The 21,116-nt window shown below is 40.1% G+C and overlaps 1 protein-coding gene and 2 pseudogenes across 9 annotated transcripts; 1 reads left to right on the plus strand and 2 right to left on the minus strand.

Annotated features, from left to right (window-relative positions):
- Window positions 1–4,476, minus strand: part of LOC148547579 (uncharacterized) — an 8,545-nt pseudogene extending 4,069 nt beyond the window's left edge.
- Window positions 4,477–5,018: 542 nt separating this feature from the next.
- Window positions 5,019–12,791, plus strand: LOC107612573 (folate synthesis bifunctional protein, mitochondrial). 8 transcript variants are annotated; one of them, XM_088497101.1, is made up of 5 exons: window positions 5,019–5,218; window positions 8,507–8,910; window positions 10,296–10,375; window positions 10,447–10,588; window positions 10,955–12,791. In XM_088497101.1, exons 4-5 carry the CDS (start codon window positions 10,522–10,524, stop codon window positions 12,433–12,435), a joined length of 1,548 nt encoding a protein of 515 aa, XP_088353227.1. In that variant the 5' UTR covers window positions 5,019–5,218; window positions 8,507–8,910; window positions 10,296–10,375; window positions 10,447–10,521; the 3' UTR covers window positions 12,436–12,791. The 8 variants fall into 8 exon arrangements, with proteins under 8 accessions (XP_088353227.1, XP_016169742.1, XP_088353228.1 ...); XM_088497098.1 differs by lacking the exon at window positions 5,019–5,218 and adding an exon at window positions 5,995–6,457; XM_088497100.1 differs by lacking the exon at window positions 5,019–5,218 and adding an exon at window positions 5,995–6,457 and having other exon boundaries at window positions 8,507–8,759.
- A 4,918-nt stretch (window positions 12,792–17,709) lies between these two features.
- On the minus strand, window positions 17,710–20,948 carry LOC107610829 (fructokinase-like 2, chloroplastic; annotated as a pseudogene). Its single transcript, XR_015895643.1, has 6 exons — window positions 20,843–20,948; window positions 20,551–20,606; window positions 20,059–20,375; window positions 19,381–19,974; window positions 18,494–18,966; window positions 17,710–18,076 (listed from the first exon to the last, which is right to left on the minus strand). The product of XR_015895643.1 is annotated as a fructokinase-like 2, chloroplastic (transcript).
- Between the last annotated feature and the right edge of the window lie 168 nt (window positions 20,949–21,116).

Here is a 21,116-nt window from a genome sequence, read left to right on the forward strand (position 1 = left end):
GCGGAGCGCGACTTGAGTCACCTCTACTCGGTTCGTCTTGGTCTCCATGATATGGTTTAAGCATACTCACATGGAAGACCGGGTGGATCTTCATAGAGGGAGGGAGTTGTACATTGTAAGCAACCTCCCCAACACGTCCAATGATCTCAAATGGCCCTTCATATTTGCGGATTAAGCCCTTATGAACCTTGCGAAAGGCTTTGAATTGTTGTGGAAGAAGTTTGATCATTACCTTGTCTCCCACTTGATAGCTTGCATGCTTCCTCTTCTTATCTGCCCATTTCTTCATCCTCTTGGCAGCTTTGTCGAGGTAAGAACGAGTGACATTTGCTTGTTTTTCCCATGACTTAATCATATGATAAGCTCCAGGGCTCTTTCCTGAGTAAGAGGAAGAAAGAGAGTGAGGTGTAAGCGGCTGTTGTCCAGTCACAATCTCAAATGGGCTCTTCCCTGTAGACTCGCTCCTTTGCAGATTGTATGAGAATTGAGCAATGTCTAGGAGTTTTGTCCAATCCTTCTGATTAGCGCTTACAAAATGCCTTAAGTAACACTCAAGTAAGGCATTCACTCTCTCAGTCTGCCCATCGGTTTGAGGATGGAAGCTTATTGAGAAATGAAGCTCCGACCCAAGGAGTTTGAACAGCTCTGTCCATAGTCGTCCTGTGAAGCGTGGATCACGATCACTAATGATGCTCTTAGGCAATCCCCAATACTTCACCACATTCTTGAAGAATAGTCGTGCTGCTTCCTCTGCAGTGCAGTCAGTAGGGGCAGGTATAAAGGTAGCATACTTCGAAAATCGATCCACTACCACGAGAATAGATCCAAACCCCTCGGACTTCAGTAAGGCAGAGATGAAATCTAGAGAGACACTTTCCCACGGTCGCTCTGATGGAGGCAGAGGTTCCAACAACCCACTTGGTGTCTTGTTTTCAATCTTATCTTGTTGGCACACAAGACAAGTCTTCACATAGCTCTCCACTTCATCTCTCATTTGAGGCCAATAATAAGAAGATTCAATGAGTGCTAAGGTCCTTCGCTGACCTTGGTGACCAGCCCACTTGGTGTCGTGGCATTCTCTTACCAACTTCCTTCTCAGATTGTCCCATTTAGGAACGTATAGTCTTCTCCCTTTTGTGTAGAGAAGGTCGTTTTCTAACCAAAATCTTTTGGTCTTACCTTCTCTAGCCAACTCCACCAACTTCTTGGCTAATGGATCGTGATGCAACCCTTCCTTGATGATATGCATAATATCTCCTTCCACCATAGAAATGGCCGCTAACTCAGCCTTGCGACTCAGCGCATCTGCTACCACATTAGTCTTGCCTGACTTGTATTCGAATTCGAAATCAAACTCAGCCAAGAAGTCTTGCCACCTAGCTTGTTTGGGGCTTAACTTCTTTTGAGTTTGGAAGTAGCTTGTAGCCACGTTATCTGTCTTGACGATAAAGTGTGAACCAAGCAAGTAGTGACGCCAAGTTCTCAGACAATGCACCACCGCAGTCATCTCCTTCTCTTGGACAGTGTATCGCCTCTCTGTATCATTCAACTTGCGACTCTCAAAGGCAATAGGATGTCCTTCTTACATCAGAACTCCTCCAATAGCGTAGTCAGAAGCATCAGTGTGGACTTCAAACACCTTTGAGTAGTCGGGTAGTGCTAGTACTGGTCCTTCTGTGATAGCAGCCTTTAACTCATCAAAAGCCTTTTGACACTCCTTTGACCATTCCCAAGAGTGGTTCTTCTTGAGAAGATCAGTTAATGGTGCAGCCTTGGCAGAGTATCCCTTGATAAACCTCCGATAGTAATTAGCCAACCTAAGGAATGACCTCAATTCAGATACCTTGTTTGGCGGCTCCCACTCTTTGATAGCCTTCACCTTTCCTTGATCCATGCAGAGAGTTCCACCTTTAATGATGTGTCCCAAGAAGTGGACTTCGTCCCTTGCAAAGGAACACTTTTCCTTCTTCACATATAGGTTATTCTCTCGCAAGATCTTGAACACGGTTCGTAAGTGTTCTACATGTTCCTCCAAAGTATTGCTATAGACAACAATGTCATCCAAGTAGACCACTACAAACCGATCAAGGTAAGGTCGAAAGATCTCGTTCATCAAGGTACAGAAGGTCGCAGGAGCATTGGTCAAGCCAAAAGGCATCACCAACCACTCATACGATCCATACCTCGTGACACACGTGGTCTTAGGCTCATCACCATCAGCAATTCTCACTTGGTGATATCCTGACCTCAAATCTAGCTTTGAGAACCACTTGGCTCTACCAAGTTGATCAAACAAATCGGCTATCAAAGGAATGGGGTATTTGTTCTTGATGGTTACCTTGTTAAGTGCTCGATAGTCGATGCATAGCCTCAATGAACCATCATGCTTCTTTTGGAATAAGACTGGTGCGCCATAAGGTGCCTTCGATGGACGGATGAACCCAGCATCTAGCAAATCCTTGAGTTGCTTCTTCAACTCCTCGAGTTCTGGCGGTGCCCTTCTATACGGTGTTGAGGCGGGCGACTTTGCTCCTAACTCCAATTCAATCTTGTGGTCCACCTTCCTCCTAGGTGGTAGTTGTTTTGGCAACTCGGGAGGCATCACATCCTTATTTTCTTCAAGGACTTCCTTGATTTTGGGAGGAACGTCTTCTCTTTCAAGTGTTGACTCCTCTTGTAGTAGAGCCAAATATGTAATCTCTCCCTTCTTGAACCCTTTCTTGAGTTGCATAGCGGAGAGTATCGGTGGTCCTCCAACTTTAGAGACTATAGGGACCATGCATGGAGACCATTTCTCCATGACGCATTCTACGTCGTAGTATGGCATAGGTATTATATTTGCCTTCCTTTGCAAATCGAGCCCGATGACTATTTTAAAATCGTCCATGGGTGCTACTGAGAAATCCACAAGGCCCTTCCAAGAACCAAGAGTCATCTCAACCCCTTTTGCTACTCCCTTAAGGGGTTCACCCTTGGTATTCACGGGTTTGAACCAACCATTCTTTTCGGTGATCTTCAACCCAAGCCTCCTTGCTTCATCAGGCGTGATGAAGTTGTGTGTAGCACCAGTGTCGATCATAGCCATGACAGGTTTTTCATTGATAAAGGCTTTGACATACATCAAGCCTTTCTTTTCTGCAGTACTTGCCTCTTTGGTCTTCACAGCATTTATGTGTTGGATAGATCCAACACACTCAGTTACTTGAGTTTGAGCTTCTCGTTCCTCAGCGATAGATGCCAAAGTCCTTAGCTTGGGACAATCCTTCATTTGGTGCGGTCCCTTGCACACGAAGCATCCTCCTTTGGGCACGAAAGCCTTCTTCTTTTCTTCGTACTCTTTCTTTGAAGAGTATTTTCCTTCCTTCTTGGTTGAGAAGCTCTTCCTCTTGTCTCCCCCACCTTTAGCAGAACTAGGCTTGGAGGAAGACTTGGGTTTAGAGTCTCCCCTATGATACTCAGTGAGTGATTCGGCCACCACGATGGCCTCATCGACATCCTTAACATTCCTTCTTTGTAGTTCTTGCTTTGCCCAAGGTTGGAGTCCATCAATGAAGAAGAACAATGCATCCTCTGATGCTAAGTTGGGGATTTGAAGCGTGAGAGTAGTGAACTCCTTTACGTAGTCGCTAATCGTACTCTTGTGCTTCAACTCCCTCAACTTCTTCCTTGCTTCATAAACCACATTCTCAGGGAAGAATTGTCTTTTCAACTCTCTTTTGAAATCTTCCCATGTGGCTATGTTGCAAGTACCCTTTTCCATATCTACGCACTTTCTTCTCCACCACAAAGTAGCATTATCAGAAAGGTAGAGAGCTGCAGTGCGTACCTTTATTGCTTCTTCGACCACCCCTTGGCCTTCGAAGTACCTCTCCATTTGCCATAGGAAGTTCTCCACCTCGCGAGCGTCCCTTACGCCCTTGAACTCCTTTGGCTTGGGGAGATCAATCTTTGTCGTCTCCCTTATAATGGTTGGTCGAGATTTTGCCTCCTCGAACCAAACTCAAACTTCCTCAAATATCTTTAAGGAATTCTCAAGCTTCTCTTCGATTTGGAGCATGCTTTCTTTGAAAGTATCTAGTTCTCCTAACACGTGAGCCTCGAGGGTCTCCTTGTCATGTTCTATCCTTTGGAAGCGCTCATCCATAGAGGATAGAACATTCTCCAACACAGAAACTCTTTCTTCTAAGAAGTTAGAGTCCTTACCTCTAGGCTCACTTGAAGAACGGACCTTCTTGCCTCTCCATTGAGAAGGAATAGCATTCCTTCCCCTTTGAGACTCAATATGCTCCATGGTGATACTAGAAGCCATACCCACAAATTACTTGTGCTCCCTCTCGAACCTTGCTCGGATACCAAATTGTCACGGCCTTGGACACACTCCAACGCTACCGTGCCGGCACTCGGACTTACTCAACCTCTTGAGCTAAGACCAAGTCAGCCTAACCCTCAATACTTAGCAAGAAAGCTAAGAACACAAGAGAACACAAGAGAAAGGAAGCTTTGGTGAAAGAACACTTTATTGCTCAAGTGTGGTTACAAATGATTCACACACCTTACACTAACTCTTACCTCCTATTTATAGCCATCCACCTTCTCAATGGATGGTTAAGATCAAATCTAATCAACGGTCCAGATTAATCATCCAGAACCTTCTTTACAAATATCTATCCTACCACAACTTTCCAATTGTTTCTAGATTATTCCATACCACTCTTTATACTTCTATACATCTACACTCTTCTAGAATACTCTATGATCTTCTAGAGTCTTCTAGAACCTTCTAGGATATTCCAGGAACTTCTAGGACATTCTAGAACGTTCCAGAACCATCTAGAGCATTCTCAAATACTCTAGAAAACTCTACAAACACTGTTAAATTTAACCTTCTAAAATTTACCGTGACATAGAGCTGTTCATTATCCAAAAATTGATCAAACCGGTTAAAAAATCTTATCTGATTTAAAATAACTGATTTTTTTAAATGCAATTTTTTTTAACCGTTGTTAACCAGGACCAAACCTAGTTCCTAATTTCTCTCAACTCTCTCTGACTCTCTTACGCCTCTAGAGGAAGGACATCGGCAATCTCGCAGCACCACCAATCACTTCTGTGTATGTGTTTTGATGAGGTTGCTTCCTTCGCCGTAGTTGGTGTCTTCTCTGCTAGTGCAACCCTTGAAGCTTCACCATCACCGTTCACCACTTCATCCTTCTTCTGGGTACGGTGTTTTTTGCTCCTTCATACACAATCTGTTGCCTTGGAGTTCGGGTTCTTGGGATTTTGTAATTGCCTTTGTCATTTTCTTTTACTTTTGTTTAAATCATTTAGTTAGAGTAAAATTCTTAAATTAGCATCTTGTGTTAAAATTAATTTTGATCTACCAGTTATGCATAGCCCTCTTCTCTACTATGTTCTACATTGCTTCTCACTTAGGTACCTACATAACTGTCATTGGTCTTCTTTGCAATAGGTACTAACCTTTGACTTTATTCTGCTCATTAACATATCTGAAATTTTCTTTGCATACATTTTCAGAGGTTTAATCTGTAATTCTATATAATGAAATTATAACAACAAAGAATCAGAATCACTCTTGGATAGTCTGGAAACCGAACCGAACCGGCCAGTCACTTAGCTAGTTCGGTTACGGTATAAAACCGTCCTGCAAAAAACTGGTCAGAGTACCGGCCGAACTGACAGTTAATTGGTGAACCGTCCGAACCAGCCGGATTTTTTCATTGTTTCCGGTTCGGTGCATCACTTAAAAAACGGCGCCATCTTGCTATTGTTTAAAAGAAAAAATTAATGTTCTGAAAATCGGATCAGATCGGTCGGTCGGACCGAATTAACTGCGAACCGATAATACTAACAATTCGGTCAGACACGTAAAACCAAAAATCATAAAACCAGTAAAAAATTGTTGAACTGGACGAGAACCGGCCGATCGGACCGAACCGGAACCCGGCCGGTTTACACAACAAAGGAAGCTCATTCGTTTCTTTCTCCCTTTCTCCCTCCCTTTCTTTCTTTCAGTCAGAGAAATCACCCAAACCCAACCACAAAACCCTAGCACTGTAAGCCTACACCACCGCCACAAGGAGTGGCATACTGCCGCCGTCCGTCGCACTCAAAGTTCGCCATCCGTCATCTAGCTTCCATCGTGCTCCAAATCTTCAACCCCTGTTCGCTGTCACCGATCGCGCTTGCTTCCTCGAGCTCGGCGTCCGTCGTCTTTGTCTGCTCAGCCGCGCTTCCGTCGCCGTTTGTTTGCCGTTCACGTTCGCGTCTTCGTTCGCGTTCTTCGCCATTCGCGTTCGCTCGGCGTTCACCGTTCGCGTTCACTCGCTGTTCACCGTTCGAGTTCGCGTTCGTCTGGAAGCCACGTTGCTCTGCTTCAAACTCTGCCACCAACCCGCGCGCTCCACTCAGCCGTCGAACTGCTCTCTTTTGTCCCGCCGTGAGTTCCCTAAACCCGCCACCAGACAATACACTCACACAACACCAATACTCTTCTTCAAACTCTGCAACTTCTGATTTCTATTACAATAAGTAATTATTTGATTTGGTAGTGGTTTGGATTTTTTCATAGACTAAATTAAAGTTACAATAGTTATGTTCTCTTCTCTATCACATTGAAATTAAGCTTTGAATTCTCTTATTTCCTTTTAATTTTACCGCACTCAACATGTTTGATGAAATGCTTTAACCATATTTCTGGTTGGTTTTATAATTTCTAGCTTTTAGAAACCTGGTAAGTTGATTGCATGTGAAATTAGAATAATTGGATCATAGTAATTAGGAAATTTTAGCTTTTATAATTTCTAGCTTTTAGAAACCTAGTAAGTTGATTGCATGTGAAATTAGAATAATTGGATTATAGTAATTAGGAAATTTTAGCTGTACAAATAGCATCTTTGCAGAAAACATGTTAGCATGATGATTCCACTTGCATTAGTGTTATTCAGGTAAATTTTTTAACTGTTATTGTGAACTTGTTAATTTGCTAATGGTTCTTGTGTTCGTCTGTTACTTTTATTTTTTTTTTTTTGTTTTGTTGTGATTTTCTGTTCTTGAATTTGTTAAGTTGATTTGCTAAATTGTTGGGCTGCTGTTGTTTTAATTTGTCAAATTGTTTGGTTGCTGCGACTTAATTTGTTGGATTTTCTATTTAGGTCTTGTTCTTGTTTATTTGCTAAATTGTTGTTGTGTATTTATTGTTTATTTGCTGGATATTGGTGATCATTGTCTTTGAGATTATTTACTATGCAGGTTTAGTGTCATCACTGTTTTGGAATGTTTTATAATGTACTAATGTTTGTTGCTGTTTTGTAATTGCTGGTTGCAGGTTTAGTGTGATTATTGGTTAATGTTTTGGTTTAGTGTTCTCTCTTTTCCAGATTTCCCTTCTCCCTGTATTTCTGCATGTTGCTGAATTGGTAATCAATAAATTTGCCTTTTTGCTGTAACTCGGGACTTTACTAGGATTTGTTAATTTTGATGCTGTAACTTGCATTTGTTGCTGAATTTGTTGCTTCCCAGTCACAGAATCAGAACAGAATGCTCAGTCAGTGTTTGATTGTATTGTATTTGCTCACCGATTGTATTTGATGATAAATTTTAAATTGATAACTTTTAAATTTTAAATTTGCACTGCCCATGTTACTGATTCACTGTTCTTTCAGTGCTTTTTGTTGTTGTTAATCATTGTGATGAGCTTTGTTAAAATTTGCACTGCCTATATTACTGAGTGTTCTTTCAGTGCTTTTTGTTGTTAATCATTGTGGTGAACTTTCTTAAAATTTGCACTGCCAATGTTACTGATTCACGGATTCATCCCTCTCGTCATTATCATTGGCATGAACTCCGAACCAAAGCCCCAACTCTCTGGATAAAATTGTAATGAAAGCTTATTGGGACTTTTTCTTCTACTTAAGGTATGAATCAGAATGATGAGGCCAAGTTGTGAATACACAAGTATCAACGGACTATAATATATATTGAATTTGTGACATTAGAAGGGTGTAATAATAACAATAATGGAGTCATGTTACTTGAATATTGAGGTTTAACATTTAAACTCTCAGCTTCTCAGCCCTGTTTGATTCTTCATCTCAAGCAATTGAATCGAATCAACCAGGCCTTCCTTTTTTTTTCTTTTTGTTGATTCTTAATTTTTCTAATATATGTAACTTTCTGAATCAAGTGGATCAGATTATGTAGTTTTCTTGATTTGGGATATTTTTGAAGACGCATTAGAAGAGCTATTTTATTATTATGTTTGCTATAATAATATTCACATGTTTTGTATGCTTGTGATTGTTTCGGTGTTTACATTTTCTTTCCAAGTCACTTGCTGTGGTTGTTCTCTGAGTTAAAGCTTTGTATGTGTGTGTGAGAATATGTGATAATGTTGAATGCTGTTGCATCTAATAGGAGTTCTTGGAGTACCCTCATCTTTGGTCCTTTATAATTTATTTATTATTTTATTCTAAAACGGTTTTTTCAGTTGAACCACCGGTTGGACCGGTTAGACCAATAAACCAGTGAACCAGTGACTAAAGCGGTTTGATGACCGGTCCAGTTTTCAGAACCTTGGAAAAAATTTAGAAGGAAGAAGAGAAGACCCAAGCACCCCCTTTCTTTTACTCTCTGAAATGGTGAAACCTAACCCTAAGCCCAGCTAGCCACCATCACCATCCCTCATCGCCGAACTCTTCTCCTCTTGTAGAGGGCGCTGTCGCCGCCGGCGGGGACAAAACGTGAGTGCCGTCACACTCTTCTCATCACATCGCCGAACTCTTCTCAGTTCTCATCGCTCATCTACTCGTCACCATCACACGAAGGATGCGTTGACCCGGTGGCGTCGCCGTTGCGAAGGTTGCTGGGTCGGTCGTCGTCTCTTCGAGCTCTGTGTGTGTCCGAGGCCAACATCCCTCTTCGTTGTTCATTGTTGTTAACAGGGCTGGATTGTTGTTATTTTGTTTTGACTTTTAGGTTAATTATGGTTGATTATTGAATTTTCTGAAATGTTGCTGATTATGAGAAATGAATGATGATGTTGCTAATTTTCTGATGGTCTTGTTTAATTCTGAGTTGCTGAGTTAGGTTTAATTGTGAGTTGCTGGATTTAAATTTGAGTTGTTGAGTTAATAATAATGATTTTGTTAATGTTTGCTTAGTGAGTTGCTGATTTTCTGAAATGATGATGCTGATTATGGGAAATGAATGATGTTGTTGCTGATTTTCTGATGGTCTTGTTTAATTCTAAGTTGCTGAGTTAGGTTTAAGTTTGAGTTGCTAAGTTAATAATAATGATTTTGTTAATGTTTGTTTATTTTGAGTTGCTGATTTTCTGAAATGATGTTGCTGATTATGGGAAATGAATGATGTTGTTGCTGATTTTTTGATGGTCTTGTTTAATTCTGAGTTACTGAGTTAGGTTTAATTATGAGTTGCAGGGTTTAAGTTTGAGTTGCTGAGTTAATAATAATGATTTTATTAATGTCTGCTTTTTTCTGAGTTGCTGATTTTTTGAAATGTTGCTGATTATGGGAAATGAATGATGTTGTTGCTGATTTTCTTATGGTTAAATTTTTTTTGGCTGCTGATTTTCTGATGGTTAAATTTTTTTGGCTGTATGTTGAACATTATGTTTGTCATTTATTGTGCGATTTGATTTACTTTAATTATAAACTTTGATGTTTGATGTTGTTTATGAACTTTTATTGATAAATTATTGATAATTTATTAGGTGAAATTGTGAAATTTTAAATTTTATTAGGTTAAAAATTATTAAATTTAAATATTTGGACTTATATGTTGAATTTTTAATAATTTTATTTAATATTTAATTAAATCGGTTGAACTTCGGTTGAATTCCGGTTGAGCCATTAAACCAATGAACCAATCACTTTACCGGTTCATTGACCGGTTCGGTTCTCGCAACCTAAGTGACAAGAGGCATTTTGGATATCATTGAGAACTTGCAACTGATTTGTGTAGCATACACACTTCACATGAGGAATAAAATTAGTACCTATATAAACTTGAAGTCTTGATGGTGGCTACTTATATGATTAAGGATTATAGGAACAAAGTTGAATCTGAGTTGACTGATATCTGCACTGATATCATGGTTCTTATTGATGAACACCTTGTTCCATCTTGTTCTGGTGGTGTACCTAGTGTCTTCTTTTATAAGTTGTGGGTTGATTTTGTTCTCTCGTTTCATTCTCTCTGACGTCTTTCTATTTGAGGAATTTGGAATTTGATTGTTTTTGCTTTGTTATTTGCAGGAAGGGGAACTATTATGGCCGAAATCAAGTATGGTGATAAGAGAAAAGAGGCTGCTGATCAGTCCTTGAAAGCATCTCAGGTTTTCTTCTATTTATCTATGTGCTTTGAGGGTTCTTGATATTGGTTCCTTACCATGCCGCCTTCTTGTAGTGTAATTCATTCATTAAACCAGAGAGGTAGCATATTTCACTTCAAAGTTTCTCCAAGACGGAAGCCTCTGCTCAGATGGGTATACTGAAGTGTCTGGGACTGCCCAGGCATCAGGTTTTCACGGCCAAAAAGTATCTTAATGGTAATGTTTAGAATTAAATTTCTCAACCAAGCTACCTTTTTGTAAAGCTTCATCAAATCTTGTTTTGTGATTGAATTTTCTATGACCATATACCGAAAATCAAATTAGATCCATGTGTGTGGTGAATTAGATCTTGTAACTGTAAAAGGTCTTATTCCTGTATTAGTCATTGGACTGGCTTTTCATTAGTTAAAGTTTTAAAAGCCAAAGATTCTTAATCATAAGACTTCGGAATCAAGTTGTAGAGCATGAATGAATTATTCCCCCCTTTTCCCCCTTTATTTGTATGCTTTATTTAATTGGACTGTTTCTAAATTGTATATTTATTTTGTGGTCCTCATTGATCTGTTTTGATTTTGAATGCAGTATCGAGCTTCTCCTGTCTTCACACAGAACAAAATTCCTCAGTGGAAGCTCTCTCACAAGATGAGGATGTGGTGATTGCTTTGGGAAGTAATGTAGGTAATAGGGTTCATAACTTCAAGGAAGCCTTGAAAATGATGAAGAAGTCAGGCATACAGGTCACAAGGCATGCTTGTTTGTATGAGACAGCACCAGCATACATTACTGATCAACCTTGCTTTATCAACTCTGCAGTTAGAGCTGTTACTAAACTAGGTCCACATGAATTATTGGCTGCGCTCAAAAGAATTGAGAAGAACCTCGGGCGAACCGATGGAATAAGGTATGGTCCAAGGCCAATCGACTTAGACATTTTATTCTACGGTAAATATAAAGTCAGGTCTGATATTCTCAATATACCTCATGAAAGAATTTGGGAGCGGCCTTTTGTTATCGCCCCTTTGGTGGATTTACTGGGATCAGCTATTGACAATGATACAGTTGCTAGTTGGCATTCATTTTCGAGCCATTCTGGTGGACTATATGAATTATGGGAAAAATTAGGCGGGGAATCGCTTATTGGACAGGATGGTATATGTAGGGTAATGCCTGTTGCAAATGGCTTACTTGATTGGTCCTTGAGAACTTCCGTTATGGGCATCCTTAATTTGACCCCAGATAGTTTTAGTGATGGGGGGAATTTCCAGTCTGTGGAATCTGCTGTATCGCAAGTTCGATTAATGATTTCAGAGGGAGCAGATATAATTGATATTGGTGCTCAGTCTACGCGACCAAAGGCATCTAGGATCTCTGTTGAAGAAGAATTAAGTAGATTAATCCCTGTCCTAGAAGCTGTAAAGTCAATGCCCGAGTTAGAGGGAAAGCTCATATCTGTTGATACTTTCTACTCAGATGTTGCTTCAGAAGCAGTTAGTAGAGGGGCTCATCTTATAAATGATGTATCTGCAGGGCAGTTAGATCCTAATATGTTCAAGGTCATTGCAGATCTAGATGTTCCTTATGTTGCGATGCATATGAGGGGGGACCCATGCACTATGCAGAGCAGTGAAAACCTGAAATATGATGATGTTTGCAAGGAGGTGTCCTCCGAGTTATATTCAAGGGTTAGGCAGGCAGAACTGTCAGGAATCCCAGCATGGAGGATCATTATTGACCCTGGTATCGGATTCTCAAAAAAAACTGAAGACAATTTGGATATCCTCACAGGACTTCCTGCTATCCGAGCTAAGATTGCCAAGAGTAGCTTTGCCATCTCTCGTGCTCCTATACTTATTGGACCCTCAAGAAAGAGATTTCTAGGTGACATTTGTTCCAGACCTTCTGCTGTTGAGAGGGATCCTGCTACCATTGCTTCTATAACAGCGGGTGTTCTGGCTGGAGCTAACATTGTTAGGGTGCATAATGTCAAAGATAATTGTGATGCTGTGAAGCTTTGCGATGCAATTCTAAAACATAAACGTTCTGCCATGGAATCTAGACAATGAATTTGTCACCAACTCTGATGCTGAATTCTTCTATACATTGACTTGGCTTTATGCAACAAAGCCATTGCTGATTTTGTTTGCCATGTCACTCGCATCTAAAGGTCATGTAAAACACTGACATGTTGCCAGTGCTGACTGGAGCAGAGAAGCATGGAGTACAATTAATGAAAGTGTATGTCAAATGGGAATAATGCTTACACACCCAAAATAATCAGCATGTCCTTACCAGTGTTGAATAAACTTTGAGTATTGCGTTTTTTCTTTTTCAGAACAGAAAAAGTCCACCAATAAAAATTTATTATGTGCATTATCTTCACTCTTGACCCAATTCTATTCAACTAAGAAATTCCCACAAACCTTGGTCTTCCTTTTTGTATTTGATTCTCAAATTTTGTTTAAACATTTCACTTGTAGCTTTTGATTGACAGATATTTTTGGTCATATATGTAAAAAAAAGATCTGTTATATCCCAGGAGGAGGAAAAGAAAAGAAAGGTGGATGTCAAGGTATTTACTTGCAGAAAAAAAAGTAACTAATTACTCATCAAATAGTTAATAATCATAGAAAAAATGAATAACTTGAAATAAGATTCTTGCTTTTAGCTTTCCACGGTTTGGGACCATATATAGGGTCCGTCTGGGAGTGATGGTAGAGAAGGCAAAGGAGAGAAGGAATGGCACATAGCCACATATTAGAGGAGATTCCGACATTTAAAAATTTTCGAAAATAGCCTTAAGTTTGATGTTCCTTTCTTCTAATGAATTCCGCTAGAGAGCCAATAGGGTATCTATACAATATGTACAATGGATTTATTTGGTCTAATATGAATTAAAAATCAAAATTATCCATATTTACCCTAATTCTAAAAGTGTTGTTCATTTTTGTGATAACCACTACCACATAATCCCTAATTCTAATTTTTTCCCAATTCCCATTTTTTCACTGATCGTAACCTTATTCACAAAGCCCTTCACATTCGAAGCTGAACATCCCACCGTCTCCTGCCGCATGGTGTGGAACCTGGCATCAGCGACGCTTCCCTCGCGTGTCTCCCGCGGCTTGGCCTCCGTCACCGACATACCGGACACCCGCGGCTCACCCTGCAATAGCGCCGTACCGGAACACCCTCGGACACCCACCCTCAGCGCCGTACTGGAACACCGCGGCTCACCCTTACTCAGCGCCGTTCCAAACCACCGAGTCTCACTCACATTCGGCGCGACCAGACCCCGCGTTTCACCCTCTAGCCCGCGTTTCACCCTCTAGCGCGCTCCTCTTCCGGCGCCGGCAGCACTCAATGGCAGCACTCAGTATGGTGGCCCCCGTGTTAGCCGTCGCAGGTGTTGTTAAACAACCGATTCTTGTTTGTTGTTTGATTTTTCATAGTGAAGAAATCAATTGTTGCAGTTTCAACTCACCGGAACGTGCATAACAAGCTGTTGTTCTACATATTTGATATTGAAATAATCTTAACGTAGGAAAGTTTGCAAGAGTTTGGTTTAAATAACGTAGTAGTTTTCGCTCGTTGTGTGGACCTTTGATTTAAGAATATGTGTATATGTTATTCAAAGCAGGCTTCTTTATCAAATATCTATTATATAGTTCACGTGAAACGGTTTCTACCTCTCATGATGGTTGTTTTGATCTGTATATATTGATCTTCGGGTGTGCCATGTTGTTGCATTGATGGAATGTAATCTTCTTTGCTGATTGTGTTGTTTATAATTGTTTGTATGGGTCTCTTAGACCTAGTAATTATTTGCCTAAAGCATCATGTGTCTTCATGATCAATAAACTGTGGTTTTAGTATTTTGTTGCGACTTTCATTGGATTCGATGATGTTCTCGTTCTTCCATGGTTGAGTTGTATTTTTTAAAGAGACATATGCTATTTTTTGTGTTGTTTGTTGCAATGGTTAATTCCTACCTGTTGGAGGGGCCATTGGTGGGTGTATGCGTTTGAGGTGAATGCGAAGAGTCTAGTGATGATCGACAGTTTGCATTATGTACTGCCTAGTGATGAATGGGATAAACTCGATGCATATGTGGTAACATATTATATTCCTTTTTCCGCTAGAGAATTGTAATAGCTTATTCTATAGCACATTATTCGACTTGTATCGTTGCTTGATTTCAAGTGGAGACTGCTTGAAGACATGGCTAGAGTTGCAATTCCCCGCATACGTGCAGGCTACAGACGGCCCGCCTCGTTCTTATGCCAGTGTTCCAAAACAGCCTAACAATTGAGATGAAAATACAGCTCACCTTTTTATTTTTTTAACATGCGGCATACCTTATGTAAAATTCGTGTAATCCCAATAGCATAAATATTTTACTTGCCTGTAGCTCTGATTGTGGCATCTACTTTATTAATTCATGAAGAGTTGGACCGAAGGCCGTGCTCTTGATGAATGGAACAAGGTGACTTTAATAAACTTTTCGGCATATATCATGCGTAAATTAGAACATATATAACTGTAACGGTTATTACTCTTAACTCTTCTCGTAAATCTTCATACAGGAAATCCTTAGATCATACAGGATGGAGTTGATGTTAGACATTGTCTGTGGATCACAAAATACATTGGTTGATCGGGTTCTCAACCACAGAACAAGCGAAAGGAAGATAGATCTCCATTCACAGCACCTAGCACGAGGACGTTGATACAACATGCCGAAGGATTACCAAATGGAAGGAAGATCAAATGGAGGAAGAAGTAGCGTATTTAGGTTTAAGTTCTGTGAATTTAATTAAGTTATTTAGGATATTTACTAGTTATAATTTTGGAGGATTTATTTATGATACATTTGGAGTACTTGTTTTCAATTGATACTTTTTTTTTTGTTTTCAATTGATACTTTTTTTTTTGTTTAAATTCCAGTGAATAGGTTAGTGTACAGTTATTCAGGCATGACACACCAATAGGATCCACATAAGTTTAAACAAAAAAAGTATCAACTGAAAACAAGTCCTCCAAATATATCATAAATAAATCTCCCAAGACTATAACCAGTAAATAACCTAAATAACCTAAGTTAATTAAATTCACAAAAGTTAAACTTAAGTATGCTACTTCTTCCTCCCTTTGATCTTCCTTCCATTTGGTAATCCTTCGGCACGTTTTTCAACGTCCTCGTGCTAGGTGCAGTGAATGGAGATCTATCTTCCTTTTGCTTGTTCCGTGGTTGATTGTGTCGTACAGGTTTGGCTTTGTCCTCCAATAATGAAAAAACCCGATCAACCAATGCATTTTGTGGCCCACAGACAATGTCTAACATCAACTCCATCCTGTATGATCTAAGGATTTCCTGTATGAAGATTTACGAGACGAGTTAGGAGTAATAACCGTTACAGTAATATATGTTCCAATTTACGCATGATATATGCCGAAAAGTTTATTAAAGTCATCTCGTTCCATTCATCAAGAGCACGGCTTTCGGTCCAACTCTCATGAACTTAATAACGTAGATGCCACAATCAGAGGTACAGGCAAGTAAAACATTTATACTATCGGGATTACACAATATTACACAAGGTATGCCGCATGTTAAAAAAACAAAAAGAAAAAAAAGTGAGCTGTATTTTCATCTCATTTGTTCGGCTGCTTTGGAACACTGGTGTAAGAACGAGGCGGGCTGTATGTAGTCTGCACATATGCGGGAATTGCAACTCTAGCCATGTCCTCAAGCAGTCTCCCCTTGAAATCAAGCAACGATATAGTCGAATAATGTGCTATAGAATAAGCTATTACAATTCTCTAGCGGAAAAAAGAATATAATGTTACCACATATGCATCGAGTTTATCCCGTTCATCACTAGGCAATACAGAATGCAAACTGTCAATCATCACTAGACGCTTCGCATTCACCTAAAACGCATACACCCACCAATGGCCCCTTCAACAGTTAGGAATTAACCACTGCAACAAACAACACAAAAGATAGCATGTCTCTTTTAAAAAAAACAACTCAACTAACTCAACCATGGAAGAACGAGAACATCATCTAATCAAATGAAAGTCACAACAAAATACTAAAACCACAGCTTATTGATCATGAAGAGACATGATGCTTTAAGCAAATAATTACTGGGTCTAAGAGACCGACCCAAACAATTATAAACAACACAATCAGCAAAGAAGATTACATTCAATCAACGCAACATGGCATACCCGAAGATCAATATATACATATCAAAACAACCATCATGATAGGTAGAAAAAGTAACCATCCGTTTCACGTGAACTATATAATAGATATTGATTCCGAAGCCCGCTTTGAACAACATATACACATATTCTTAAACTAAAGGTCCACACCACGAGCGAAAACTACTACGCTATTTAAACCAAACTTTTGCAAATCTTCCCGCGCTAAAATTATTTCAATATCAAATATCTAGAACAACAACTTGTTATGCACGTTCCGCCGAATGGAAATTGCAACAATTGATTTCTTCATTATGAAAAATCAAACAACAAACAAGATTCATCGCATGTAATTCCAGTAACAACAGAAACAATTATAGTCACAAAAAAATTCTTCTCACTAACCTCCAGTTGTTTAAGAACGACACCTGCGACGGAAAACACGGGGGCGACCACACTGAGTGCTGCGCGCTAGAGGGTGAAACGCGGGGTCTGGTCGTGCCGAAGGTGGGTGAGACCCGGTGGTTTGGAACGGCACTGAGGAATGGTGAGCCGCGGTGTTCCGGTACGGCACTAAGGGTGGGTGACACGGGATGTTCCGGTACGACACTGCAGGGTGAGCCGTGGGTGTCCGGTACGCCGGTGACATAAGCCGAGTCGTGGGAGTCTGGCCAGCGGGGGACACGCGAGGGAGGTTGGGTGCGAGAGAGGCTCGGCGCTGATGCCAGGTTCTAGACCATGCGGCGGGAGGCGGTAGGATGTTCAACTTCAAATGTGAAGGGCTTTGTGTAAGGTTACCGTCAGTGGAAAAATGGGATTAGGGGAAAATTAGTATTAGGGATTATGTGGTGGTGTACGCCGGTGACATAAGCCGAGTCGTGGGAGTCTGGCCAGCGGGAGACACGCGAGGGAGGTTGGGTGCGAGAGAGGCTCGGCGCTGATGCCAGGTTCTAGACCATGCGGCGGGAGGCGGTAGGATGTTCAGCTTCAAATGTGAAGGGCTTTGTGGGTAAGGTTACCGTCAGTGGAAAAATGGGATTGGGGGAAAATTAGTATTAGGGATTATGTGGTGGTGGTTATCACAAAAATGAACAATACTTTTAGAATTATGGTAAATATGGGTAATTTTGATTTTTAATTTATATTAGGCCAAATAAATAGCCCATTGTACACATTATATAGATACCCTATTGGCTCCCTAGCGAGATTCAACTAATATTACTAAGCGCATGGATCAACAAAAAGGCTCTAATGCGTCCTCAGGCTCTAATTCTCGGTCACTCTTTATCGTGCGGTACTCGGTTTCAGTAATTGAGCGTATACCATTGTCGTCGGGAATCACGTCATCCATATCTTCATGTGGAGGAAAGCCACGCACTCGGCCTTGAATCCATTGGTCTACAACCCCACAATCAATTGCATACTTGATGCTACGCTCCAGGTATTCTTTATCAGTTATGAAATCAGGCTGAACTGTTAACATTCGCATGAGAGCTGAAAAGAAAGAGAAGTCGCCATTAGTTTTGGGATAAACATGAATTTTCATCTTAAAGCCACTCTTAACAGTTAGAAATTCATGCTAGAAAGTATGTATGTGCAACTCTATATATAATAATGTTGATTTACTTTAAAATCAGTGAACCTATTTTACTTTTAAACCTTTTAATTCCTTCCCTCCCCCCCCCCCCCCCCCCTCTTTCAAAAACTGAACTCAGAAGACGCAAACACCCCCAAACATGCTTTTAAACACTTCCAAAGGCTATATATACAAGTTCCTTGCAAATTTATTGGCTTGAAAGCTATTCATGTCAAATATTCTTTCATAACAATGTCAGACATGATTTAAAAGAGATTTATTGGTCCTTTTCTTAAGGCAAAGACATTATTAAATGTAAATTCACTATAAAGTACCTGCAACAATGCCATCTCTAGATGCCGACATATCACAAGTGAATGGGGGTGATTGGAGGGTCCTCCATGCCAAGACTAGCACCATCAAACTCCTGAGTGTAGTAATGTATCTTGGAAGTTCCATTAGTCACAAACAAAATCTTAATATTCTCATGCCAAAGTGGTGCTACCACTTCACGTTCATAATGGACAAACTTGGACCAATCGTTATTTTTGGTGTCAAATTCTTCTGTTGGTGTGATCCCACATAAAAATTCTAGTTCTTGCTTAGTGACCTCAATAATGTCTGCTAGATTCCATACTTTCTGAATGAAAGTTTTAGTTTCTTCCCTAGATTGCCATAGTGGCATAGGAAGGTTTATATCATAGAAAACAACTTCTCCAAATTTCTTCGCAATCTTTATCACTTGTAGTGTAGTGGATCTCATGTTACGATCAAGCAAGGAATGTGTGCTAAAGTAGAACATGTTTGCCTGCAGGAGATGTTATTAAATTATTCAAGCAGTGAAAAACAAAAAGTATCAACATCAATCAGAGGACCTAAAATGCAATAAGGAAAGCAATAATTCCTGTAATGGCGGCAACATTTCATATTTTTACTTTTCATTCAAATGCAAATTACTGTAACTAACATGTCCATCAACAAAGCGCCATATCAACAGACTAAGTGTTGTAAAATACAGAAAAACACAATAGAACATAGGATAATGAAATAGTTCATTGGTTAATCTTCCAAGTTCTGATTTTGCTAACAATGGATGATGGTTCCTTGAAATGAAAAAAGGCATTATCAAGCTCTATAATGGTGTTATATCAACAATAATCAGCCTATAAGGCTATAACCTACCACTATAAGATACAAACTTAAATGGGCTTCAAGTTAATACCTCTTTCAGCACATCAACATTTATCTGTCTTTGTCAAACAATCTTCAGCACAGGGTTTTACGCAACTCATTTTCAGTTTACTCCTTTTACCAATCTTCATCGATGACGCAGCAGTAGACCTTCTACTATCAACACGGACTGATTGGGTTTGAACTTTATTCACATTCATATAATACAGCATTGCTTGACCATAATCGTCATCCCCAAGCTTTCCCATGAAAGCAACCTTATCACCCAAGCTGGCAAGAGCAATGGCAACACTACCAGCCGAGGTACCAGGGGCCCTAACAAATTTTTCAGGGCTCCACAATGCATCCTAACAAAAGAATAATGCGGCTCCAAAGCAACAAACAAGGGGAGGCCAACCATAAGTATAGTTAATATCTTCTTCATCATATTTTACCCATTCTAAGTCATCATCACTTTCATCATCCACATTTTCAATAAAGGAAGTCTCATCTTGGTCACTTGTTTCACCTTCGCTAGCCTTATCCTCTATAATTACCTTCTCCTCCTTAGGTTTCCTTCGTCTTCGAACCTTTTTCTCTTCCTTGACTTCCGTATCTTCTTCCAAATCAAAAGATACAGATGTAACTATAAATGATAGCAGGTTTAGACAACACTTATAAATAAAGCATATCTATCACAGATGAATCATCAGCATCAAGACTAAGGCACCATTTTTTCGAGTCCTTCGAGTTCTCTTCTTGGAATCATCGCTAGAGGCAGTTAAGCCTTCATTGGCGGAAGCATCAATGTTCTCCTCAGGGGACCCATCTGGATTTTTTCTCCGTCCTTGCTGTCACCCTCTTCGTTTTGGATGATCTAGAAGTCTTCTTTTCCACCACTGCATCATTTTCATTGGACTTTCCTATATCAGAATCAAGAGAAGCTTTCCTCCTAGCCATTGCCACATGACTCCATTTACATCCGGACCTTATATCCCAGGGAACCAAGGTTGTTGTCAAACTCGAGAGTCTTACAGAGATGAACTTCTACTAAAGAGTAAATGTTCGGTATTCTAAATCAACAAACAAGTCCACTTAGCGGGAAGTTAACAATTTCACAGACAATTAGCTTAAAACTCAAATCCATTTGTTCCTCTTACATGTTATCAACATCATCATTGCCTTGAATATTAATCCCATGCATCCACCCACGATCACTTACCTTTCGGAATGCGTTTTTCCTTCTAGACCTAGGAAGATACAACATTATCAGATATCCTGAAAAATATATCATATTATCAAATTATCAAGATCAAGTTTTAATATCAGAATCCTAAATCCCTAATTAGTAACTAATAACACACATTCATACATGATAAACACAGCCTACAATCTCTATAACCATTAACAACACAAATAAATATGTTCAGATTTGCATTATAATGATTAATGGCAACCTGAAGTTGTGAACTGGTGGGGTGGATGAGATAGAGCAGGGAGTCAGAGAGGGAGACGGCGGAGGCGATGAACGGAGTCGAACGAGAGAGAGAACACAGCGGTCAGTGACGAACATGACAGAGGGAAGTCAGAGAACAAAGAACGACTACAAGCCGTCGGCATCGAACAGAGACGAACAAGGAAGATGCGAAGCCGAACTGAGAAGAACGCGAGAGACTGAGAGACAGCGGAAGCGACAGACAACCGCCACTAACAGAGGCGACGGTGGGAGAGAAAACGGGAGGCAGAGGTGAGAACCGAGAAGCAAAGGGTTTTAGTGTGTGCAACGGC

This window comes from Arachis ipaensis, chromosome B8 (assembly GCF_059453495.1).
Source record: "Arachis ipaensis isolate K30076 ecotype BB chromosome B8, ASM5945349v1, whole genome shotgun sequence".
In the NCBI taxonomy this organism is placed as follows: Eukaryota; Viridiplantae; Streptophyta; class Magnoliopsida; order Fabales; family Fabaceae; genus Arachis; species Arachis ipaensis.

Bases quoted from the DNA above. Each gene is read 5' to 3' on its own strand.
- LOC107612573 (XM_088497101.1), top strand. From the start codon at position 10,522: ATGGGTATACTGAAGTGTCTGGGACTGCCCAGGCATCAGGTTTTCACG. The intron at 10,589-10,954 runs GTAATGTTTAGA...TTTTGAATGCAG, and splicing joins GGCCAAAAAGTATCTTAATG to TATCGAGCTTCTCCTGTCTT.